The 25,834-nt window shown below is 55.1% G+C and overlaps 1 protein-coding gene across 3 annotated transcripts in view; it reads right to left on the minus strand.

The window, feature by feature from the left end:
• The window catches only part of PAX7 (paired box 7), a 97,303-nt gene that overhangs the window by 13,337 nt on the left and 58,132 nt on the right, over positions 1–25,834 (minus strand). For 2 of the 3 annotated variants that reach the window (XM_006196706.3, XM_006196707.3), the window contains exons 6-7: positions 24,948–25,113; positions 23,622–23,824 (exon numbers count right to left, since the gene is read on the minus strand). In XM_006196706.3, coding sequence (XP_006196768.1) covers positions 23,622–23,824; positions 24,948–25,113 — 369 coding nt within the window. Of the gene's footprint in view, positions 1–1,608; positions 1,652–23,621; positions 23,825–24,947; positions 25,114–25,834 lie in introns of all 3 variants that reach the window. The other variant, XM_072975843.1, reaches the window with a different exon arrangement.

Below are 25,834 nucleotides of genomic sequence, written 5' to 3' on the forward strand. Positions count from 1 at the left end.
ACATAGAACACTTAAGACACGTTGTTTGTTCTCAGTGAACGCAAGCTCTCCCTGTCCCCTTCCTCTCCTTCACCCACCCCCCGCCTCCTCTTCCACCTGGATTAGAAGGCACCTAGCTTGAGAGACCCAGGGAACTCCTCCCTGCCTTTTCCACCTCTTCTCCCCAGTGGGCCCGGCACACAGTGGGTGCTTTCTGAATGAAGCGTTGGTCTGCCTGCACTCTGGAAAGGGAGCCAGGTGTGTGTCATGTGGACAGGTCACACCCTCCTCTGGGGATGATCCCATGAGCCCAGCTCACGACTTCCCTTGGTCCCTAAGGGTCCCGAACGTGCTCATTTGTGGAGAGTGGATCACATCACAAGATACAGGGCCCTGATGGCGAATCTGTGAAGTCACCAGTTGAGAATTAGCACAGCCCAGAATTCACACACCAGAGTGGCATACCGCACGTCCACAGGGACACACGCCTGAATCCAGGAAGGTGAGACATCTCAAAATGCCTCTTCCCTGGATCACCAAATAGCTTTTCATAGAAACCCTAATAAACCGTCACGATAAACCTCACATATGCCCACCTACCTTTCTTAAACTCATCAATACACTTACACGCAAGCCCCCGCATGTCATCACACCTAAAGACAAGCCTGGACACAACCTGGAGCCTGGCGCATCTTCAGAGATGGGGATACTGGGTCTCCAAGAGAGGCAGTGGTGTGCACTGGGGCAGAGTGTCATCAAAAGCCAGTGGCCGTGCAGCGGGTCCCGGGGTGGGGCTCACCACCGCCACTCATCCTGACCCCGGTCTGGCCCCAAAAATGATTGGTGGCTTGGCACACTGAGCCCTTCTATCTCCGAGGCTCAGACCCGAGGGCAGCCCTGGCCCACCCTCTTACTAATTCACCCCCTTGACTTCCACAAGAGGTGGAAGGGGGCATGTTTGGGGGGCAGTCTGTCCCCACTGTCAGGGAGAGAAGGCAAGGGCACAGCTTGTCAGGAATGGAATGCTGTTTTTGTCTGGATTACATGAAGTATGCCTCTATGGACCACACACTGTCCCAGGCTGGGGGCTGATCTGGGGAAGCCCAGCTCACGACTTGCCCTGGTCCCTCAGGGTCTGGGGCCTGGAGTCCATCTCTGTGTCTAGATGAACCCCATGGGACAGGCTAAGAGCTGGGGAGAAGGGAAGGGAGGCTCCACTGGGGTCTGTCTGTTCAAATACTGTTTCTCCACCTTGGCTGCCCGGTGCAATCACCTGGGAGTCTTTTAAAATGATGATGCTAGGACCCCACCCCTTAGAGACTCAGATGACTTGGCCTGGGGGTCTGCGCATCAGGCTTTTTCCCCAGGGGATTCTAATGTCAAGTTTGAGGACCACTGCATTCAGTCACTATTATTGCTGCACACACAACAGGACTACACATCCACACCCACGTGGGTGAAATCATGGGCACGCACACAAGATTCACACGGACAGTCGTACCGGAAGGCACACAGAAATACACGGATGGGCCAACATGGACATATAAAGAATGATACCCACGAAAATCTGCCCGCCCGGCCGCCCTCCACACACTTCACACACGCACTTGGGCAAACAGACCCACACACATTCTGCACACTGCAGCCTCTCAACTCCAGAAGCACCAGCTCGCTAACGCAAGCCTGTATGCCTCCCTTCAACCACCACGCACCCCCAGCGGACACCCAGACACACATCACGCAGATGCACGCCCGCCCGGCCCTCTGCCTGGCCCCGGGCTCCATGCTGGGATTACTGCAAGCGAGAAATCACCCTCCCAGGCAGCCGCCCACCGCCGCTCCCCCCTCTCCAGCTCAATTCTCCGCTAAGAGGATCTGGGCCCCCTCCCCTCTCCCTGCCCCCTGTGGACAGCGGTAATGGGCTTCGGGTGCTGACTTTGAGCTTCCAAACAAGATTTCCTGCAGGTCTCCCTGTCCCCGACCACCTCCCCCACTTTGCCTGCCATCTCTCTGCTTATGGCCCTTGCCCTCCCCACCTCCCTCCCACACCATCCACGTCTTACACAGCCCCTCACCAACCAGGAGAGCTAGTGCCCAGGCAAGCTCCCCTCCCCTGCCACAACCCCAACCCCAATCCCAGCCTCCGGACTCCCGTTCCCCTCTCGTCATCCCCATCCAGTCTCCCGTGAAGGCTTCTCTGAGTCTGGCTGCTGCCACCCTCCTGCATGAGCCCGGCACCTTACAGTTTCCAAAGCATCTCCCTTTAAGCCTCATAGCTACTCTATGAAGTGCCGTTACCCCATTTCTCAGATGAGGAAACTGAGGCTTAGGAGGGGCTCACCCAGAATCACCTAGGGGTGAGTGACAGCACTGGGGCAAGAACCCTTGACCTCTGACTTCTAGTCTAATACTCCTACCCTGCACTTGGCTGTGGTCTTCATTTACCATAGGTGGCTCTGGGTCATTTGTAACTCTGTGTGTGTGTGTGTGTGTGTGTGTGTGTGTGTGTGTGTGTGTGTGTGTGTGTGTGTGCAGGCGCATATAGGAATATCGCATGTGTCAGATTAGTGTGGGTGTGTGCAAGCATGTGCACATGAAAGTATTTTGTGTGTATATATTTGAATTTTCTAGGTGTGTTTCTGAGTCTGTGTATGCATGGATATGAGTATCGTGTGTGCATGTGTGAGTCTGGTGTATGTGCATGCATGTACACATGGGAGCATAATGTGTGCAGGAGTGAACTTTGTGTGTGTGCTGGTGAGTTTGTGGGAGTATTGTGTATGCGTGTGTGTGAGTTTCGTGTGTGATTATCATGTGCGAGTGTTCTCTGTGGGTACCGCACCTGTGTCTGGGCACATGTCCGGTCTGCCCCTCTATAGTTGACCTCACCAAGGGCACACACTGGGGCTTGGGGGCCTCAGAAGCTCAGAGGGCACTTGGGATACACCTGGCCATTGACTGTCCTCTCTGGCCGGGAGGGGACTCCCTACCCACCAAGTCCACCAGCTTCCCTCTCCCTTCTACATGGAAGTTCAACACACCAGACCCGAAAAGACTCAAGAGACAGGCTCTGCTTGACTGGAAAGGAAAGCAGGGAGCATCATTTTTGTAGAGGAAGGATTCAGCCAAGGCTGCACGAAGAACCTCTGGCTGAGCAGAGGGAGACCCTCTGAGAGACGAAGCCAAAACAGGCTGACAAGCCTTGCGTTTGGGTCCCACTCAGAGAAAACTTTCAGTCCTCCTGTGGTCCCCCTTCTGTCTTAGGCACAGACCGGCCTTGACCTTGGATTTGACCAGGAGCGGCTGGAGGCAGACATGCTGTCCCCTTCCCAGTGCCTGGCAAAGAAGGTGCCCAATAAACATTCTTTGAATGAGTGAATTCATGAATGAATGAATGAATTTGCTTCTCTGTTTATCTCCAGCACAGAGCCTGGCAGAATTGGGTGGATGAAAAGAATAAATAGAGGGTCATGTGGCATACTCACTCCCATCCCTCAACTCAACGGGTTTCAGAGTCCACTCCCCACCCCAGGGGTCCTTGCAGTCTAGAAAATGGGAGGATGCATAGAACGACTTCCCACTCATTGTCCAAGAAGCTAAAGATTCACACACACACACACACACACAAATTCCCAATGTTTTGTCTACAAGATGTCAACCTCCAAATGTCTGGAAACATCTAGGAATTTCTAGACTGGCGGGGGCACTGGCTGTGGACCTGGGCTGGCCCAAGTCTGAAGGTGTCTGTGCCAGGATGGGCCCAAGGGCTCCTGGCCCCCCGGGCGGGTGCTGGAGCCGGTGGGGTGCAGTGGGACTTGGAGACCATCTCTGATGGCACGATCGTGGCAGGCGGGGGATTAGTGCAACTCTGCTCAGAGCGGCGGCGGGGCTGGGGAAGGAAGGGGCCGATCGCGGGGAAAGATATGACTATTTAAAGATAATGATTGCATAAATTTAATTAGCACACTTTCACGCGGCAAATGGCCGTTTTGTAATTAATGTATCTGGCCTTACTAAGCATGAAAGATCCCATCCCCTCCCCCCCTCCCCCTCCTTTGCGGCCCTAATGAAAGACAGAGAGCAAGTGACAGAAACAGTTTGTCAGCGGCTCCAGGTGTCAGGGGCCTAATTGGCTGAGCTGAGGGGAGGAGGGGGAGCCGGGAGGGCTGAGAGAGGGAGGGAGGGGGCCTCCTTGACTTTGGCCGGGCCCAGGTTGGGAGAGGAGGCAGGGGACCGGGAAGCCGGGGCTCTCAGGCCCCCTGGCGTGGTGCGGGAGCGCCCCTTCGGTAATTGCCGGAGACGAGGACGCAGATTGGCCGTGGCAGGGAGTGAGTGGTGGCAAGAAGGCCTCGTTAGTACCTAGGCAGACAAGCTGGCACATATCACAATGCGTTAAGGACTCCCGGCCATGATAGCTTTGCCCTGTCTGAGGAGCAAAGCCCCTTGAAGTGGGAAGGATAAAAGAGCAAATGAACAAATCTTGGTGTCCTCTTCTATAAAACAGCCCCTGGTTATCAAGAGGCTCCCAAGGAAACAGGATCCTAGCCTTCCATTGTTAAGCTCCTACTATGTGCCAAGCACCTACTATGGGCAAGGAGTACAGCCAATCACTCCTACCACAGCTGTCAGAGGGATGCGGATTTTAATCTTTCTAGAAGTGGGATGCATTTCAGCCTCCAGAGCTCCCTGCTGCGTCTGTGGTAGCAGCCAGGCAGCAGGCAGTGAGGCCCCCAGCTGGGTGCAAAGCTCCAGTTGAGGCCTTCTGAAAAGATCAAGAAAGGGCCAGCACCAAATCATCTTAGAGTCAAATAATGTGGGTCTGGGCTGTTCCATGCTACAGATCAGGAAACTGAGACTTGGGGAAGCTAAAAAGTTCGCCCAAATCTGTACAATTGGTAGGAGGGGCGGGGTGGGCTGGGATTTGAACACAGAAGGTGTGACTCCAAAGTCAATCCTCTCTCTGGCATCTCCCTCAGGGACCCACAGCAGGGCCAGCTTCATGCCTTTCCTGCATCCCACTCCCATCCCCCGTGGTCCCATCCCCTGAAGGCTGCCTAAGATGCTTGCCTGGCACCAAAGGGAAGCCTCTTTGTTAGGTGAGTACATGAGTTGATTGCAATAATGTCCGCCCAAGTTAGAGCTGTCTGGTTTTCCTGTAGGATGAGCAGGTAACAGGGTCCAGAGGGTTCCAGTGGCCATGCCTGCTCCATGTGTCGTGGCTTCCTTGCTGGCTGTGTGCATTCTGATCTCTCTGACAATGACCATCCACCGTTTTCACCAGCGGCCCTCTGCCAGCCTTAGCCATCAGCCCCTGCCCGGACGAGCCCAGCCCCTGCCCAGTTTTCTCAGAGGAAGGCAGGGCTGGGAGGCCTTGAGCCAGCCTAGGCTGGGTGGAGCGGGGCCCAGCCAGCCTTCTCCCGGACCAAATTCAATTTCAAAGCTTAATGGGTTTGCAGAGGAGCCGGGTGAGCTCACTGACGCCACTCCTTGCCGGCTGGGTGGTTCCTGACCAGGCCACCGAGGACGCAGTGGCCCGAGCGGGGAGAGCCTTGGGTTCCATCGAGAGTGGCGGGGGCACTGAGCGAGTGAAAAATGTCAGAGCAAATTGCTCTTGACAGCGTTAATATCTGCACCTCATAGCAATAATTACATGTAAATAAATAGCAAAATCACACTCAGCTGGAGGCAGCTTGGGGAGGACAGCCGCTGTTAAGGACCAGCTGGGGACCTGGGATGCTCTGTTCCATCCTTTTCTATCCTTCTTAGAGTCTCCGCTCCCCCTCTCACCCTCAACCAGATTCTTACTGCAGCACGGGGCAGGGACCTCATGATCCTGGCCACCCATATTAAAAATGGGGAAGAAAAAGAAAACATTTGGGTCCCCCTGTGTTCTCGTCCAGCCTAAGGGAACAGCTGGACCAGGCATCCTCCCAGATCTTCCTCTCCCTCCCCGAGCATTCTACTCCATCTCCAGGTCTCTTTAGAAAGATGCTTCTGAAATCCACACCCCTTTCCTGGGCACCCCCTGGCCTTGACCTTCACACGTCTACCCTGATCCAAGTCCTCCTCCTCTCTCTATTTGCTTATGATTAATCCCCTTTTTGGGGCAGACTCCACGCCTCTAGTCACCTTTTTTCGCCCCTGGTCAGCCTCAATATCTGCGATGCTACAGATAACACGGCACCACTTCCTGGAGTGTCAGCTTGCCCCGATGCTAATTAATTTTATTACGATGATCAACAAATACGGCTCCACAGTGGCAACGAATGTGAAACGAGCATGCATTTTCAAGACAACACATGAAAGTCTGTTAGACCCCCACCCCCGGTGCCTCGAGGGGAGCACACTCAATCAACTGTTACCAGAAAGACTTCGAGGGAAGTTGGAGGAGCCCAGTGCGCAACCATAGTTGCCTCTTGCTGTCATGTTTGGGGGCCTCTTGGTTTGGTTTTGTGCTTTTGTCTATAAAGGCAAGGACCATGTCTCGTCCGTGTCTGGATTCACAATACTTGGCAAAAGGCCTCTGGAGGTGTTTGAGGGAAGAAAGAAAAGAAAAAGGAAGCAAGAGGCTAGGAGGAAAGGAAAGACGTCGGAAGGTAGGAGATGGGGAGGTGGAAGCTGCCGCCCACGGATGGGATGCTCTCCAAGCGAGTTCAGGGATGACAGGGCTGGATTTAACTCAGGGTTCCACTCCCTACTCCCCAGTGGGACCCAGAGGCCTGTTCTCCTGGGGCCCAACCTCCCTCCCACTTCCTGCTTGCACCACAGAGAGTTCCCACGCGTTCGGGCTCCCCTGCCCGGGCAGAAGGAGCTCAGAGGGCCCGCCCTCCAGCTACTGCGCTTGCACAGGGCAGGAACGCAAGCTTCATTCTTTGCAAAACAAATATCTTCTCTGGAGCAGCCCCCGCATCCCCGCACCGTCTTGTTTAGCTCACCGACTAATCCACTTATCGAGGATAAAGCGCCTGTGAATCCCTATTTGATAAAGGCAGCCACAAAATTAGCAGAAACGTGCCCACGGCTCCGATGTACCAAACAAACAAGAGGCTGGGGACGGGCCGCAGAGAGATGTTGTCTCTGTGCGGGGGCCCCAGGCTGGGAGAGATGAGGGGAGGAGATAGTAACTTTCTGCCGGCGCTGCAGGCTGGGAAGGCGATGCTCTGGGTTATCTGAGAAGGGGGTTGGGCAAGGTGGGGGAAGGAACCAGAATGGAGGGCCCACCCCATCCTCTACTGCGTGCACCCCGAGGCAGCTGGTTCCTCAGCTCCCGAGAAAACGCTACTCCATGACCGCACGCTGCCCACGCTTCCTAATGGAACCATCTGTAATCCTAGCTAACACTGCTTCAGCGCTTACTCCACGTCAGGCAGCGTTCTAAGCATTTCCTGTGCTCACTCATTTATTCTTCGCAGCGACCCTGTGACATAGGTGCGACTGTCATCCACCTCTTATAGATGAGGAAACGGAGGCCCAGAGAGGTCAAGCCACTTGCTCAAGGTCACCCAGCTGGTAACCAGTGCTCCCAGCTGGAGAGTGATGACCTAAAGCTCTCCCATTCAACCACGACCAATTCGAACTCAAACTGCATCTCCGACGATGGTCCCCAGTTCTGACAGCAGTCCCCCAAACCACCTGGCAGTACCCCCAGCTATTCATGGTGCCTTCCCCTGCCTCCCCACATCAGAGTCTTTAAGTGGCTAAAGCCCTTTGGGCCCCCTATATGGCTTGATGACTGTCAGGTTCACCTCCCAAAGTCACTGTCTGAGCCAGTTATTCTTCTGTGCCCATGTCCACCTTTAGTGCCTCTGTTATCAGGGTGGTAGGAGCCCCCAGCGGGCCCCCAGAGGTCTCCCTGCTTGGCCCCTAGGGGCTCCGGGCACTTTGCTGACATGGCACCCAACGATGCCCACGGGATTGTAGGTCTCACACAGACGGGAAAACAGGGACTTGGATGAAAACTCAGCTCATCTGAGTTTAACTGGCTCATCTCAGGGCGACTTTGAGAAGTGTCCTTCTCTGCTCTTGGGTCCAGGAAGAGGGAGCGACCAGGAGGGGATTCTGGAAGGCTCGGTCCCTGTGCTGCCCACACACCCACCAGCTCTGGCTTGCAGAGGAGGGGCTGGTCCCTGGCCTAGGGGGTGGGGACATTAATCACAGGGGAGCCCCTGTCAGGGTGGCATCTGGAACTAAAGAGAAACACTCGTCAAAAGGCCAAGACTTCTCACCCCGGGCTCCCAGGGCTCGGAGACCAACCACTGCCACACCAGGAGGCCAGGGATGGGAGCAGGGCATCTGGGGTTCAGGCCTGGGCAGCCCCCTTTGCTTGGGAAAAGGTCCCTGCCATGGACACCTGGCTTGTAGCAGGGAGAAGGGAGCTTGGAGAGTAGCTGGGTTCCGGCAGGGTCCCACATCCAACAGATGGAGGAACCCAAGGTGAAGTACCTTCCCTCCCCAAGGCCACCGGGCTAGGTGGGGGTGGGGCTGGGATTCAAACTTGAGTCTGACTGTGGAGCTAGGTCTGTGACACCCTCAAGCCCTCTGCACCTGCCCCTCTCCAGCTCTGGGGTCCTCCCACCTGTCTCGGCTCCCTGTCCCCACCCCATTTCCGTGAGTTCATCTCCCTGCAACTGTGTCTCTGACTCTCCATCACTCCTCGCTCATTCCCATCATCCCTGGCCTCTCCCTGTTTCTCCCTGCCTTTTGCTTCCCGGCAGGTCCCTGTCTGCACATCGCTCTCTGTAATGTCCTTTCTCTCTCTTTTCCTGTTTCTGCCTCTCTGTCTCTGGGAGTCTCTCTCTCTGTCTGTCTGCCTGCCTGTCTGTCTTCCTGTCTCTATCTCTCCATGTGCTTCTCTCCCAGATTCTATCTCTTCCTGTCTCTCTCCCTCTGCCTCCACTGTTCCTCCATGTCTCCCTTTTCCTGACGATTCTGCACGTCTGTCTGAATTTACCTCCCTTCTCTCCACCAGCATCTCACACCCGCATTCTCTCTATCGATCTGTCGGTCTGTCCATTTCTATGCCCCTCTGCCTGCCACTCCTATATCACTTCAGCAGGGGGCACCTCCAGAATCAGCCCCAGAGCTTAGTGGGCCAGAACTGAGAATGCCATGCCAGAAAGGCCGGGCTGGCACCCTGGTCCAGCTGATTGTCACCATTGCAGGCTGGATGAGCCCTCAGCCTACTTCCCCTGCTCCCCTGTTTCTTCCTTTGGGCCTCTGAGGGATTTCAGCTTCCCTCCCAGGTTCCCCTCCCCTTCCTCCTTCCTCTGCTGCCCAGGGTGGTCCATTCTGAGTCACTCAAGGAGCTGATGGGGCATCTGAGAACCGGGGAGTAGGGAGGGCATAACACAGTCATTTCATCCAGGGTTTCTCAAACTTTGCACCTGTGAATCCTCTGGAAGCTTATCAAAGCACAGAGCAGACCCAGGGAAACAAGGGTTCCAATGCGACAGCCCGGCATGGAGGACTGAATCGAACCCCTGGCATCGGGCAGATGTGGGTTTTGGATTTCGATGTGATTCCTTGCCATTGACCCTGAGCTTTGCTTCTTTGAGTATGCAAAATGGGTGTAATGGTTCCAGGCCCTCAGGGCTCAATGAGGACCAAGCAGTGAATGGGGCAAAAGCACCTCGGCGACCCCTCTGTTTCCGAACACATCAAGCCTAAACAGTAAAGGTGCTAGAGGAGCAACCCCATTTCTTTAGGGACAACGCAGGTGGGGTCACAGCTGAGACAGCTGCTTCCCCCAAAGACTTAGGAGGGAGGTTGGAGTTGGCTGGGGTTGGAGTCAGCACCCACGGGCTCAGGGAAGCATGCCACGGAGTCAGGGGTGGGAAAGGGCATTATCTGTGGTGGGGAAGGGCAGGCAGCCCCTGAGGGCGGCTCAGGAACCCGTCTCAGTTTCAGCCTGGTCATGTCGCCTTTGTGTAAGACACCTGCCAGGGCTCTCACGGGAACGCAATCCTCTGATGCCGCAGCTCAGACCCTGATCTGGAAAGAGGGTCGCAGGCATGCTGAGCCCTCACACTTTCTGCCGGCCCCGCACAGGCCAGCGGGACGGAGGGCCAGGAGCTGCGCAGGGGTAAGTATCCGTCACGCACCTCACCAGGGTCTCCTTGTCTGGTGCTGGATGCTTAAAGAGATTTCTCAGGGCGTTGCATCAAGCAGGGATTGCTGTGTCGCTGGGTGCAGAGACAGAGGTGACTGGAAATGCTGTCCCTTGACCTTCTGAAATGATCCAGCCATTGCCACACCCACTGTGCCCTGGGAAAAGCCCTGCTAATCCCGAAGTCTTTCTAGGCAGTGAAAAGCCTGCAGGGCTACCGTGGGGGTCTCTGTTGCAAAAGGAGGCAGTGGGTTAACTACTTCTAGGTACGTTCTAAGCTGGAGACTGCTGGAGAGGGGTCTCAGTTCAACCCAAACAGCCCTGCCCCAGAGTCAGTTTCTAAAGAAAGAGCGGGAGGGGTCAAGGTGCTGATGGGATGTTGACAAGCTAACCCCCTGCTTTGGAGGTGCCAGGCCTTGGAAGATGTCTTCTTTAAAACATAGATTCCCCCAGGACCACAACAGACCCACTGGATCAACCTACCAGGGTGGAGCCTGGGAATTTAGATTTTTAACAAGTATCTCAGATCATTCCGATGCACAATGTGGGACCCACTGACTCTAATTGGATTAAATTACCCTTCGAAGAGCCCACTCCCCAACAGTCTTGACAAAACCAGATCCAGCCTGCACCCCCCAGAAGATGGGGTCCTCACTGCTTTACAAGGCTGCCCCTTCCATCATCCTGAGCTGGATTCTGCCTCCCCACAACCTCCGCCTCCTGCCATCACTGGGATCACAGTGGCTCTCTCTGTCCCAAGCAGCCCCCTGGAGGTTTAGGGTAGTATTGTGAAGGGTCCCTTTTGATCTCATTATCTGACTTCCGGTCACCTCCTGAACCTCCGAGGTAGACCCCAGCTTGCCAAGGAGGGTGGTGGGAAAGCAAAGAGGCACCTCTAGGTGGTCAGTCCAGCCTAGCCTGGCGGCCCTGAGGAAGGTACTTCCCATGTCAGGTGGATGCAGGGGCCACAGATCCTTCTCCACCTCTGCACCTCCTCTTGTCTGGGGCATCCGCTTCCCTCTGAAGCCTTCTGGCTCCTGGTTTGCTTGCTTGTCTCTTGCCAAACTAACTGAAAGGTCCTGAAGACAGGGGCCATGGGGCCAACATGGGATGGAGCTCAGTGTCCAATGGAGGCCCACAGCTGTTTACTGGACCGCTACTATGTGCCAGGCTTTGTGCTGAGGCCAAGGGCCACGGGAAAAGACTGGTCCTTGCTTTAGGGGGAGAGAGCAGTACCCAGAAAGTTAGAATTCAGAGGCAAAACTGCTATCCTGGTCGGGAGTACAGCCACCTAGACAGGAGGATGGGGGAAGTGAAGAGGGCTTGGCTAAGTGAAGAAAAGGGGAGGGTGAGAATGTTGCAGCAAGCGCATTGGCTGAGGGGACCAAAGGAATGGCCGGGGAACCGGGAGGAAACCCTCGCTGTAGCTGCCCAGGAAGTTAAGTGCCTGCCTGCAGAGCGCTGGCTCCCCGCTCCGGCCCTGCGCCTCGGCCACCGGCCACCGGCCACCGTGAGCGCCCCAGATGGACGGGCCGGCGGAGGCAGGGCCCGCGCCCGCAGCCGCACGCCCAGCACCCGGCCCCGGCGTTCTGGGGGCGGCCAGTCTCTCTGCTGCTCCCCGATCCCAGGCCCGGGCCGCAGAATTAAGCAGGCCGCCGAGCCCGAGCGCATCCTTATCTCGGGGAGACAGTTGTTGGGAATCACTTTGACTGAGTGGTTTTGTCTCCCCGCATTTTCCACTGTCAGGCGGCCTCGGGCCATGGATCAAAGGCGCGGCGGCGGCGGCAGCGGAGCGCGGGGAGGGGCGGCCGCGCGGATCCCGCCGATCCCCCCCCACCACCACCACAACCCTCCCGCTTCCACGCCGCCACCCCCACCCCGGCCCCGGCCCCCGGTCGGCCCGGCCCCGGATCCGCGCCCAGCCCTGCCTGGAGCCCGCCGTCAGCGAACTGGAGGGGAGAAATGCGGACAAGGGGAAAGGGAGGAAAGGGGCGGGGGTGGCGATAGGGGGCAGAGGGTGAGGGGACCGGGAGGGGCTGGAGAGGGAGAAAGAAGAGGTGTTCGCGGGAGAAACCGGGAGCTGCATGAGAGCGATTAGGGGAAAGAAAATGGGGGGGGGGGACTGGATTTGAGAGGAAAGAAGGAAGAAGGGAGAAAGAGGGTCTGACGCAGATGCAGCTAAAAGGGGAGAAGGAGCCGGAGATCTGGGGATGGGAGGGAGGAAATGGGGAGGAGAGAACGAGGAAGCGAGAAGAAAATCAGTGCAGAAGAGGAAGCAGCGATTAATTTCCCATCAGCTGGGCCCGAGAGAAAGTTATGGGCTGAGGGACAGGACCTGAAGACAAGACTGTTTGGATGAGAGTGGGAGGGCAGCCTGGCTGGGCTGGGGGTGGGGTAGACGCTGTCCTCCCTCCAAAGAAAGCACTGACTCTTGTCACTCAAAAGGAAACAGACGCACAGAGTGGCCATGCCTGGCTGAGGCTGCACAGGAGTTGGGGTGGCACTCAGACCTGACATTCCAAAAGTTGCCAGTGATGCTCAGGGGACACTGGCTCAGGTCTTGGAGGCTCCCAGAAGCCCCAGGAGAGGAGCTTCCTCTGTCTGTTTCCATCCCATCAGCTTCCACCCCATAGCAGAACTCCCCAGGCAGCTCAGAACACCTGTCCCAACCCCCTGAAGGTGTCGGAGAAACATTCCCAGCTGGGGAGAGGGCCAGGAGAGAGAAGGGGCCGGTGGGGAGGATGTGGAGAGAGGGGTAGCCCTGGGGCTGGGGTTGGGGCAGGGCAGGAGCCTGGACAGGGAGGCCGGAAGGAACAGGGGAACTCAAAAGATGCCAAAGGGAATTAATTCCCCAACTGGAGATCTGGGGCCTGGCCCTGTGCCAACTCACTGTGTGGCCTCGGAAGCCCCCATCTGCAAAGAGCTACCCCGCATTGTGCTGGATGCCTCACTGCTCAGCATCCATCAACACATGGACCAGCTCTAGGAGATGGGAACTGTTTATTAGCCCCACTTTACAGAGAGGGAAACAGAGGGAGAGAAGAAGCCGTCTGGAATCACACAGGCAGGAAGTGACAGTGCTGGGGACTGGCCGCAGGCCCAGGGGTTCCAGAGCTGCTGCCTGATGCCTCTGCTCTCCTGCCTCTTAGGGGGCCCTGAGAATAGCCGAGATCAAAGAGTTTGGGGCCCTCAAAGCTCTCACCAGCGGGTGGCAAACAGACCCTGGCTAAGAGCATGGTCTCTGGGACCAGGCAGGCTGGGTTCAAGTCCAGGCCCTGACACTTGTTAGCAACTGACCTTGGACAAATTATTTAAACTACATGGTGCCACTGTCCCCTCCCTGCCCTGCCATTTGTAAAACAGAAATAATTCCAGACCTTGCCTTTCCAAAGGTGATGTTCTGAAGATAAAATGAGATAACGCATGTAATGAGCTTAGCACAACATCTGGTCTGTGGTATACGTGCCCCCCCTCAGATTGAACCATTACTGTTATTACTTAATATTTGTCTAGTAATAGAAGCCCTTTTAATATTCAGATAAAATATGATAAACACACAGGGTAAGAACAACTAATTCAGCATGAGGGGGTGAGGGAAGGCTTCCTGGGAGGGGCCAAGTCTTAAAGAGTAAGTAGGAGTGGGTTTGAAATGATGACTGGGTGATGGAGAAGGAATCCCAGGCAGAGGGAGCAGCAGGTGCAAAGGCTTGGAGGCAGGGGACAGCATGGCCCTTTGGGGACCCTCAAAGTCACCCCCACCTCTCCTACCTGGAGCCTTGCCTGGCCTTCCAGGTCCGGCTACCGAGCCATTCCGGAGGCCTCCCTCCCGCTGGGGGCCCCAGGGACGGACCTGAGCAGCTCTGAGCCTGCCCGCCGTATTAATTGCTAATCTCCCTCATTTTCTTCCCCTCTATCTGCCGGGACTGTCTCGTTCAGAGCCCCCGTGCTAATCAGAAAGAAGGACAAATCCGCTATTTGCATTTTTTCCCACCAAGCCAGGCAGGTCCGGTTGACTAAACCCCTCTGCCTGTTGGGAAGCCCACCAGGCCCAGGCTGGGTCCCAGGAGGGTGGGGAGGAGGTGCAGGATGGAGAGGAGTCGGGGGGCCCCACCTGGAGACCAGAGGCTGAGATTCAACGTGCTCTTGTACAGAGAGCCTGCAGAAATCAAGGACTCTGAGCAGGAAGGTTCCTTACTAGCAGATGGTCCGTCTCTTTCATTGCACAGATAGGAACCTGACTTCTCCAGAGCAGACAGGCATTTACCAGGGTCGCACGGTGGATCAGAAGGAAAGTCTAGAGGGAGCTCAGATCGCCTGACTTTCCAAGCAGTGACCAGGCCTGGCCCGGGCTGACCTAGACCTCTAGTCTCTGAAAAGAATGGCTAATTCAATTTCTGATTGGGGCGAGGAGAAGCAGAGAGGGAAAAACTGCAACTTATTCAGCTCTTCCTATCTGCCAGGCACCGTTTCAGGTATTTCACTTGAAAGTCTCATTTATTTCTCAAAATTCTACAGGGTTGGTATTGGCCCTATCTTCCAGCTTAGGAAACTGAAGCTCAGAGAGCTGATGTAACTTGCCCGTGGTCACACAGCAAGTAAGTAGAGAGGACCTGGGATCCCACCTCCAGTCTGTATGATCATTTCACTGTGCCCGCGACGTGTCTGAATTAGACACTGTTTTAATTTTTGCCATATTATTTGCTGCTGTCTAGTCTGCACCAACCTCCCACGCCTTCCCTTATTTTCCTCTGAGCCAGTGCTGCCTCCGCTTTGAGACTCCTCCTCCAGGAAGCCTTCTTTGACCATACCCTCCCTTCTCCAAACTCCTCTGCTCTTCCTATCCCGTCTGATCAGAAATCCCCCGAAACTGTCAGTAAGAGATTCCCTCACTGCTCTTTGGTGGTGAGCGGGGGAAGTAATGTCTCCTCCAAAACATACTTGGTAAGAGCAGAGACAGCCATGTCTTTTTCTTTTTTGAGCCCTTCTATACGTTGTGTCAATAACATGAGCTAGACAAATGCATTTGAAGGGAATTGCACGCAATGAAATTCAGGTGTAAACTAACTGATCAGCTGCCTCAGAAATCTCTTGGGTACAGAGCACAGTGTGTGTGGTCAGGCCTGCGAGGCGCCCCAGGGGGTTCACCAGCACTTGCTGGATGCCTGCTATGTGCCAGACACTGAGTTGTGTGTCACCAGAACGAATCATCATGCACAGAAGGCTGCTGCCTCGCCTGCGATCCTACTGAAGACCATGGTCCCTAACACCAAGCAGTGCATGGAAATACCCAGGTCTCTCCCTCCCCACTAGTTTACACCAGGCCTTACTCTGCCCAGGGGGAGGGGCAAGGTCGGCTCCCGCCCACACCTTCTTAATGCAGAGTCTTGATTGCTACAGGTGTATCAGCGGTGGACAAAAAGGAGGCCCAGAGCATCACTTGAGGACAGCTCTCAAGATACCGTCTTCGCAGAATCCCATCTGGTCTCTAAGAAAGGAGGAAGGCCAGGGTTGCCCCCAGTGATAAAAAGGCCCTGAAGTCACTCGGAAACTAGGCACTAAACCAGTCCCCGAATTCCTAGCAGGGCCTGCACGCAGGCCTGACCCGCCCCCGTCACTAGCATTCCGGAAAGTTCCTGATCCCAGTCTCGCCTTTCTGTCCCCCACCCCCTCCGTCCCTTCCACCCAGGAAAAGGGGGTGAGAAAAGCAGAGACGTAAACATGGGTCTGTTTTCACAGGAGACGAGGCGGTCCCGGCCTCCCCCTGTGGGCCGGAGCTGGGCCCCTGATTGACGTGAGCAGGTGGCGTTGTTTGGCAAAGAGCCGCCAGGGGGGATATAACTCAGCTTTTCCCACTGAGGTAGGTTAACCATGGACAAAGGCAGAGCTGGATGTGAGAGCAGGATCTTGGCAGGGTCTGTCCCCCCAGGAGCTGGCCGGTGCCACGAGGACGCCCAGGGCCTCATGGCTGATTCTCGGAGCCTGTAGCCCATCCCTGTGCTGGGGTAGGACTGGCTGGGAGTCACGGGGAAGGGGCACTTAGCATGTAAGGAGGCCTGATGTGCTGAGTGGACACTCCCCAGAGCCCCCAGCTGGTACCCTGATCGGGGCTGTGATGGGGGCTGGCAGATACGGCTGCTGGGGAGGGGGGCGATCTTGGAGCTGGGCTCTTACTGGTACAGGGAAAGCCAGTTACTGCAAAATAGCATTTGGCTTCAGGTCCAAGAAAATCTGGCCAGATTTTTGGTCCTTTCCACCAGCTGACCCTTGACCCCACACCATCACTATTGGTCACCATGAGAAGTGGGTACATGAGTGGGTGTGTGGGGTGACTCAGTTAGCTTTCCCCTAATCCTGGGAAAAACCAGCATCAGAGCCAGTGTCCTTCCAACTGAGACTGGTTACTCCTTCCATCCCAACTCATCCTTCCCTGGAGCCCAAGGACAGAGCAGGGAGATGGCTTTTCCTGTACTTTCTGCAGAGAAGGATGCTACCTGCACCCTGGCCTCCTCCCTTCCCAAGACTGGAAACCAACTCAAGCATTTTCCAGGAGTGGAGGAGAGAAGGAAGGGGGAAGAGATGGAAGAGATGGGGCAGCAGAAAGGCAGAGTTGGGAGGCCAGGGCACGGATAGGGGAGAAGGTGGAGAATGCACACTTATAAAAGCACCTACTGTGTGCCAGGCCCTGTACTCAGATTCTCCCTTGGCTCTCACAGCAGCCCCTGAGAGGTGGGGGTTATCCTTCCCACTTTCCAATGAGAAAAATGAAGCCCAGAGAGGTTAGGCCAGCTGTCCCAGGGCCACACAACAGTTTAGAAAGTGGCAGGACCAGAACAACAACTCAGGGCTGCTCGTTGGCAAAGGCCACACGCTTTCTCTTGCCCCAGGCTTCCTCCCACTCACGGGGCCTGCTGGAGAGACCGCCCGGGGAAAGAAGAGTCTGGAAGAGACCCTGAGAAGGCAAAAGGAAGGAAGCTGGAGGCAGAAGAGCCGCAGGGAAGGGCGGAGCGGGAAGGGCTGGGCGGAGCCCAGAGAAGCGCTCGCTTGGCTGGGGTTAAAGTCCCCATGTTCCTACAACCCGTTAAGCCGGAGAAATGAATTCTGATCCCTCCAAAACCCAACCTTGGAAAATGTGCGAGAGAAGGGTCTCCTTTCAGGGGAGCAGGAAATCCTCCACACCTCCTCCCGACGCCCCGGTAATGCCAGGATGTCCCCAATCTGCTTTGAGGAATGGAGAGATTAAGAATAATAAAAAAATTGCAATAAAATATGTGTGAAGGAGGGGGTAATTGTGGACAAACGCAGCATTCAAATTCATTTTTCAGCTCTTTTACACACCATTTCAATCTTATTTTCTGCTTGTTAATGAGATCTTGTTGCCTGGGCTAGGCAAAACCTTCCAATATCAGGACGTAATTGCACATAATTTTCTCTCCTACCAGTGATTTGCATCAGTTTTTTAAAAATTCTGGGCTATTTAACACCCCACAACCCCCCTCCCCGTCCTCCTGCCTACAAATCTCCCCCTCCCTCCTCCTTCCCCGTCCCTGGTCCAGCAAGACTCATTTTGAATGCTTATTATAAATGCAGCGTTGCCAATAAAGGGGAAGAAAAAACACATAGAGGAAGTGAGGGGACAGAAAGGCGAAGGGAGTTTCCAGTGGCCACCGCAGGATGCCCGGCTCAGTTCCCTTGCGCGGGCGGACGGTCTTGATCTCATCCCGCTGGGAGGGTGATGAGAAGGTGAACTGCATGGGTCAGGCAGATCTGCCTTAGAACCCCATGGCCACCACTCATGTGCTCTGTGGCCTTTGGCAAGTGACTTAACCTCTCTGTGCCTGTCTCCCCAAGTTCTGTGGGGCTGGAGTAACGTCACAGAAGTAAAGTGCTGGCCAGGGATGGGGGCATCCTGTAAGTGTTCAGCTGATGGAGTACCTTCCCCCACTGGTTCAGCTTCCCTGGAGGCCTGGTGATGCCAGGAGGGCAGTGGTGGGAGTCTACTGGGGAGACGCATTTAGGAGACCACATCATACAGAAATGAAAAGTCTTGAGCTTTACTCCTGCTGGTCTCAGAAGGAGGGGGAAGCTTGGCTTTTGAAGGTATAGACTAGGAACCTGGCTATGCTATTAACTGCCACTGTGGCTTCAAGCCTCCATTTCCCCATAGGGACACAGGACCAACCTTACAGGGCAGAGACGACAGAGCAGCACGGGGGCTCTGGAGCCAGACCATTGGAAGCCTGGCTCTGCCGCTTCCCAGAACCTACCACAAGACCTCGTATGTGATGGGGCTTAATAAATCTTTGTTAGATGGGTGGATGGATGGATGACCCCGGACAAATCTGATGCCTCATCTGTAAGCCAAGGTCACAGGGCAACTGCCAAACTTCGCAGAGTGGAAGCAGGTAAAACGTTTAGCCCCATCTGCAGCTGGCCCGCGGGAAGCATTCACTCCACGGTCACCGTAACTCTTTTGTGCACGGAAGGGAAAGGAGAAAAGAAAATCAAGATGCAGGAAAGAAGAAGGCTAGGTGTACTGTGATCCGGGCTGTGTGATTAACTGTACACTTAGAGAAATTGTAAATATGGAAATCTCTTTACAGTTTCCTGCAGGTTAAACTGCAGAGAGAAGCAAAGGGGGTGGATGGTGAAAGAAGGAGAACGAAGGACGTTGTGATGAAGCAAGAGGAACAGCGGTGATGAGACCGAAACACCCCCCTTCTTGTGAAGCAGCAGCCGGAGCCCCGGTGTTGGGTATGGAGCCCTGGGTGTGGGTCCCAGCTTGGCTGCTCACCCTACCGTGTGATCTGGGCAATTTCCTCCCCCTCTCTGGGCCTCAGTTTCCACTTCCAACTCTAATAGAGTCTGCATCTAGGAAAGCAGAGGGAGAAGGCAGCTCCAGTTCCAGGCTGCCCCCCGGGGACACATTACACAGGCCCCCGCGGAAGCCCCAGCACAGGGCAGCCTGCCCGTGACTTCCAGCCCAAAGGACCCTCGAAATGGCAGAAGTTGCTCACAATTTCTTTGCTTGGGAGCTTGGACTGGTCAGCACTGCGCCTATGAATGGCTTCTGCAGTCTGTCTCCCCCATCACGCTGGGGAGTCTCCAAGAGAGGGCTGTGCTTCCACCGTCAGATTGGGGCGCCTAAGGACAAGGGGTTTCTTTCCCAGCAGGCTATGAGTTCCTGAGGACAGGAGCTGGGTCCCTCCACTCAGATCATGAGCTCCTCAGGCAGGGGCTGTGTCTCCACCATCAGACCGAGGAATCTCTAAAGGGCAGGCCAGGTGTCCCCTTTCTGTCTCTGCCTACCACCCCTAAAAGCCTGCCCTGTTCACGATTCCTAGACGTGGGCTGGTAGGAACTGATCCGTCTGCAGGAATCAGATCACTCGAAGTGCTGTCACAAAAGCTTTTGTTCTAAGCTGTCCTGAGCTGGTTTCTAAGAGTTATTCCCAAGCCACTGGCCCTTAACCTGGAGTGAAGGGGAGAGAGTGGGCTGGGGGCTGCGAGTCCCAGCCTCCGACAAGCCATCAGAGAGGAGGTCAAATGGGCAGTATTTGTTTTCCTTGCACCTCTTCAGAGGGCCCCAGAGCGGAAAGCCAGCGGTGTCCACGTGTTGAGTGCTGAGCCCCTAATCCTATCAGGCTGGGCTTTGGGGGTGGGTGAGGGGCTGGCCCCTAGGGAACTGAACCTCGAGGTCATCCAAACACCCCCCGGAGGCTTTTCCCCATCTGACTCAGTTCCGCCTGTTGGCTTCTAACCTGAGGGCCCGGCCTCAGTGTTCTCATCCATGACATGGGCTGAAGGAGATTTCCCCTCCACAGAGCTGAAGGGACTGGCTGCCCGAGATGACTGCTTCTCGCTGCCTGCCAGTCTCTCAAAAAGAGAGCAAGTGTGCACATTTCTGAGAGGCAGGAGAGTAGTGTGAGTGGTTAAAATCTCAGGCTCTGGAGATGAGCACTGAATCCTGGCTTTGGCCCTCAGGTGGATTAACATACAGAAAACACTGAGAAGAGGGTCTGAACATCACAGGAGCTCGGAAGGTTTAGCTGCCCTCATCGGTCTGTGTTAAACATACTGTATGACTTGCTGTTTGATTCTGTTTATTGCTTCTCTGTCCTGTTACACTGCCAGCTCCTCTACAGCAGGGGTCCTCATCCCTCATGGTCACTGATTTACCCCACGTGCCACGTAGCAGGCACTCCGTAACTACCTTTATATTAGAGTCGGGGGACAGGCACGGAGCTGACATGAGTAAACAGCTTTTCCACGAGATTCTGCTGGGCAGTCTCTCCGTGGAGTCTCTGAGGCTTGGCAGTATGCACTTCCCGTGCTGGGTCTGAGACAAGGGCCCGGGTCCACCCCCGGGGAGGAGGCGCGTCCTCCCCAGGCAGCGTCAAGCCCACCAGCGTGATGAGCAGATGCTCCGAGTGCAGCCCTAATGTAATCCGTCTGGGCTTTTGTAAGAACCAGGGCCAAGGCTATCTGAGTGACAGTGGACCTGAGATCCTGGATGAGGGGAGATGGTGCCGGCCCCATAGCCCACATGGGGGTCCCATCCCAGATGGGGCTTCTCCTCTCCCTGCTGTTCAGGTGAGCTACAGGGAAACTCCTCGTGGAGGAGAAATGGGACATGGTAGTGGATCTGTCTTGGTGGAGAACCCCCACACCCACTGTCCTGGGACCACAGAGATGCGCTGAACATGTGTAGTTGGCCTGCTCGGAAGGAAGACGGAGTTTACTGGGAATCAGAGCTCGGAAAAGCCAGGAACTTCTGTGTAAGACCCAAAAACGCCCCCCTCGCTGCCCCCTTCCTTCAGGAAGTGTTCGTAGCTCCACTCCGGCAGTTCACGTGCACAGAAGCACACAGCCTGCCCTGGCCCCCGTGACCGCCCTGCGAGCAGCCCCCTCTCCCTGCTCCAGCAGCTGTTCACCTCCTGGTCCCCTATGCCCCTGTCAGACCTTCCATCTGTCTTCACACCTTTGGTGGGAACCTCTGGGCAAGTCTCCGAAGTTCACCCAATCCATCATGCCCCCACAGCCTCTCTGCCCTGAGGAATGGGGAGGAAACCTGGAGGGCCTCTTGGAGGACGGGTGAGGGTCCAGCTTGGACGGGGAGAAGGTCGGGATTGATCTGGCTGCTCAAAGTAGTGGGTCGGGTTCTCTTCCTCCTCCTCCCTCCCTCCCTCCCTGAGGCTCGTTTCTGGGCCCAGCCTGTGCAGGACACATCCTCATTCTTTAATCCCACTGCTGAGCTACGTTCTAGAAGCCAGGGTCCCCTTGTATGCCAGTCTCTTCCCTGCCCTGTGAAGAAGATGCTGCTCTGATGATAAACCTCCGCCCACACTGAGAAGGGTGGGCTGGGAAGAGCAGTGGTCAGGGAGCCAGGCGTCCTGAACTCTCAGGCCTGGCCCAGCCAATGTGTCCTGGGCCCTCCAACTGAAAAGTGGGATGGGGGCCCACCTCATCTCAGTACCCCTCTTCAGATTTCCAAGTGATGCTTCTTCAAATTGTTCTGTAATATAAGGCCAGGCCTGGACCACATTCTCAGATGTGGACACCTCAGGTCTCTGCAGCCATCCTCACCTGGCTGGTTCTGGATCCCCCTGTGTCTAAACTTGGCTCTGGAAGATTAGCTTAGCCAGTTCATCATTCTTGGCACTAATGAGATGGAGGTGGTGGCCTTGAACCCCGATGAGGCCAGTTAGATTCTATTGGAAAAACATTCTGGTCCGCAGACTGTGTCACCCCCACAACGTGGGGCCCACGAGGACGTGGTGCTTTACCACTGAGAGCCTGGCCTTCAACTGCTTCTGTTCACAGGACACTCAACTCTGCACCGGACCTGGGCTAAGCACTTTATGTATGTCATTTCATTTGATCCTAAACAACCCTATGAGGTAGGTGCTAGCATTGTCCCCATGTCATGGCTGGGAAAACTGAGGTGTAGAGAGGCGAAGGGATCTTACCCACAAGTAAATGATGAAACGGAAATTCAGTTAGCCCTCAGCCACACACAGGAATTGAGGCAAAAGGAATTAACCCAAAACAGCAGAAAATTAACATTTGGGGGAATCTTTTAGACCAAGGGTAGCCTTTTTTCTGTAACAACCAGAGAGCACATGTAGGCTTACAGGCCATGCAAAAGCCTGCAACATTATCTCTTCTGAAACTACTCAATTCTAATGTTACAGCACAAGAGCAGCCATGAGTATGTAAATGAATGGACATGGCTGTGTTCCAATAAAACTTTATTTACAAAAACAGGTTGTTGGATGGAAGTGGCCTGGGGGATTGTAGCTGATCTCCCCTTTGGCCCCCATTTTCCTTCAGGCAACAGATTTCTCATACCAACTATATTGTCCTGGTAATAGGGGGGCGGGAAGGGAACTGATGTTGATTTGGCCCCTATTTTGTTCCAGGCTCTGTGCTAAGCGCTTTGACCCATTAGCATGTTGAATGCAGAGAACACCCTTCTTAGGAGGTTCGCAATTCTTTGTTTAATCACTCTTTTGTTTAATGGGGAATACACTAAGGCTCAGAGATGCTCTGAGCAGTGCAGCCTCACCTCTTCTACCACGTAACAGCTGTTCAGGTAAGTTTGCATCACCTGTGTTCTCACCACAGACACAGAGAGGTGTCTCAGAAGGTGGAAGGAGGGTAAAAGGAGTCTTGGATTTAATTCCTTCCACTGGGGATATTTAAGAGTCTGCTATAGCTACAAAAATGAACTCAACAGTTCCTCCAGTTTGCTAGAACTTCCAGCATCACGGAGTCCTGTTCCCCAAACCCACCAATAACCACCACCAGCCTCAGCCTCACCTTTCTGACTCCATCTAAAGATGGTCCCATGACTTTCATCAGCATCATCGGGCAATGAGTGGTTGCTTAACCAGCAACCAATCATTTGTGAACGAATAGAGTTCCCAGACCCATTGGGAGTAGAGTTCCCGAGCTAGAACCGCCCCACCACAGTTCTCTCCACCAATAGGATGCGGTCCTGCCTTTTACTCATTGGTCACTCCTGATGAAAGGCGGGAGATGGAGAACAGGAAGAACTCCTGCGTCTAGAACAAAACCCCAACCACAGTCAGCATCCCATTGGAAATGGTGCAAGGCTTCCACCAGCACACTATCTGAAAATGCTTGACTTTTCTGGACTGAACAGCCACGAAGAGGGTGGTGGGCCAGTTTAGTAAGTTCTGGGTGGCTAACGGGTCAGGAGCAAGTCTATAATATGGTATCTGTCTCTGGGTAGTGAGAAGTATGGAAACCTTTTCTCTCCATCTGCCCACTGCATCACCCAGGTCTCCAGCTTGAAGAAGATAAACCCAGAGTAAAGGGTCACAGAATATAGACAAGTGAAAGTGGAAGGAGCAGTTCCGCCTCCCACTTAACTATTTCAAGGTGTCCAACAGCCAGCAGGTTTGTTGGAGAGCAGCGAATTCTTCCCCAAGGGAGAGCCAGCCTGTGTCCCCCCAGAGCCCTCGCTGGCGAGCATCTGGCAGTGGGACCCTGGGCAGAGAGGCGAGGCCACCTACCTGAGGAGATAGGCCGTTGCTGACGGGGTTCATGTGGTTGGAGGGCGCCGCCGGGTTCATGAAGCTGTCCGAGTAGCTGGAGAAGCTGTGGCGGGCTCCGTAGGCAGAGCTGGTGTCCGCGGCCGCCGCGGCCGCAGCCAGCCCGCCCTGGTGCATGGTGGACGGTGGGAGGGGCTGGGGCCGGTGCACGGTGCTGCCCCCATCTGCGGAGAGACCCAGGAGCGGGCTTGAGCAAGCGGCCTCACCCCAGAGGGTGAGGGAGGGTAAGCGCGCCTCCTGCTTGGAAGGTAGACCCTGAGCCTCCTTCTCCCAGCCTCCAGCCAGTGGAGGGAGAGAGGAGGCGACCGCCTTCCCTCGCTACTTGGGACAGGACCACTGGCTTCTGGGGAGGACACTGGGATTGGGCAAGCCTTGACTGACAGCCAGCCAATACTCCAGATAACCTCTAGGCACCTACTGTTACCGGCCCTGATCTCAGCGGTTGACACATAGCAGGTGCTCAATAAACCTTATCTGGACTGAACGTCAGAGCTCGTTGTCAATCTGCCCAGGCCTCTCCTGATAGCATTTTGTGAGCACTGACTACTCGCCAGGTGCTTTTACAAATACTAAGAATGGGAAGCGAGAATATGATTACCATTTTACAGATGAAGAAACCAAGGCTCAGTGAGATGCAAGGTAACAAGGTTAGTGAGTGGGGAGCCGGGCTGTGAACTGCTGTCCTGTTCCTAGCTGCCGGGCTGTGACTCCTCTCTGTCACGGCCCCTCCATGCAGCCTTCCAGAAGATGGGACAGTCATCCTTGGCAATGGTTCAGTTTCTTATCAAGAATCACAGGGAGGCCTCTCTCCTCAGCCTCCAGAATTCCAGCCTGCCTGTCCTTTAAGAGGGAGCCACGGGGCTCCATGAGGCAGAAGTCAAGTAGTGGAACACTTAATGTGTGCTGGGGAGGGGGCAGAGTCTGGGACCAGAGCCAGGGAGGGAGGGGAGCTCCCCTTCTCTGCCTATAGGGCTCACCACCGTTTTATCTGCATTTTAATAAGACCCAGGAGATTCATGTGACTTTACAGTTGGAGAAACTCTGTTCTGACCGTGTGCAAGGAGGCTACCTTGTTCATCTTCCCCTGGATGCAGAGTGAAGAAGTTCAAGGGCAGAACCCCATCTCTTTCGTCTTAATAGTCTATCCACATGAAAGTACACAAATGATCATTTAAAAAACCCCAAACTTTCTTATTCCTTCTTTGTTAAGGAAGGAGGCAGACGGGGGCTGGGGGAGGGAGGGTGAAAGGATATGGCTGAGATGCCAGGGTGGGGCTGAGCACTCACCTTGGGAGATGGTGGTGGTGGGGTAGGTGGAGTCCGGCAGCTGGTAGGGGGGCAGCGTGGGCATGCCGGTGGGCGGGAAGCCGCCTGGCAGAAGGTGGTTGAACGCTGCCAGCTGGTTGGCTCCTGCCTGCTTACGCCAACGGGCACGGCGGTTACTGAACCAGACCTGGGGGATGGAGAGCAGAGCATGGAGAGCCCTCAGCCTGGCTCCTGGCAGGGATCTAAGACATAGCTAGAACCGGTCCCCCGAGCCCTCACCCTCGATCCAGCTGGCATCCTCCGCGGGAGGACAGTTTGCAGAGCGCTTTTACAGGTGCCATCGCATCCTGTCTTCTCGACCACCCAGTGAGGAAGTCATTATCATGACCTGCATCTTGCAGATGAGCAAACTGAGACCCAGAGAGAGTGGGGAACTTGCCTACGTGACAGGGTGGGTCAGAGACACAGCCAGGTCTGAGTGACTCTGTCCAATGCTGTTTCACTGTAGCTGCTCCTGCCCTAAAGGCTGTCAGTGGGTGACCATCCTTGTTCTGACACACGCTCACTCTCCACCTCCTCCAGGAAGCCCCCTAGGAGGAAGCCATACATCGAGAACCCACCTGAATGAGACCCACCTGCCAGACTCAGATGTAAAGGCCAGTTCTTGGTCAAGAGCCTGAGGCCCTGCTTGGCTTATGCTGCACGGGCCCCCTTGGATAGGAAAGCCCACCTCACACAGACACATACATAGACCCATGAGGCATGCCCTACTAGCCCCATTCCCCAGAAGGGGAAACTGAGGCTCACAGAGGTCCAATCACTTGCCTGAGGCTGCACTGCTAGTCTGTAATGGATCAAACTTCAATCAGTCTGATTTTCTAGACCCTTCTTGTCTGAATTCGCAGCCA

Source organism: Vicugna pacos, chromosome 13, assembly GCF_048564905.1.
Source record: "Vicugna pacos chromosome 13, VicPac4, whole genome shotgun sequence".
Classification (NCBI taxonomy): domain Eukaryota; kingdom Metazoa; phylum Chordata; class Mammalia; order Artiodactyla; family Camelidae; genus Vicugna; species Vicugna pacos.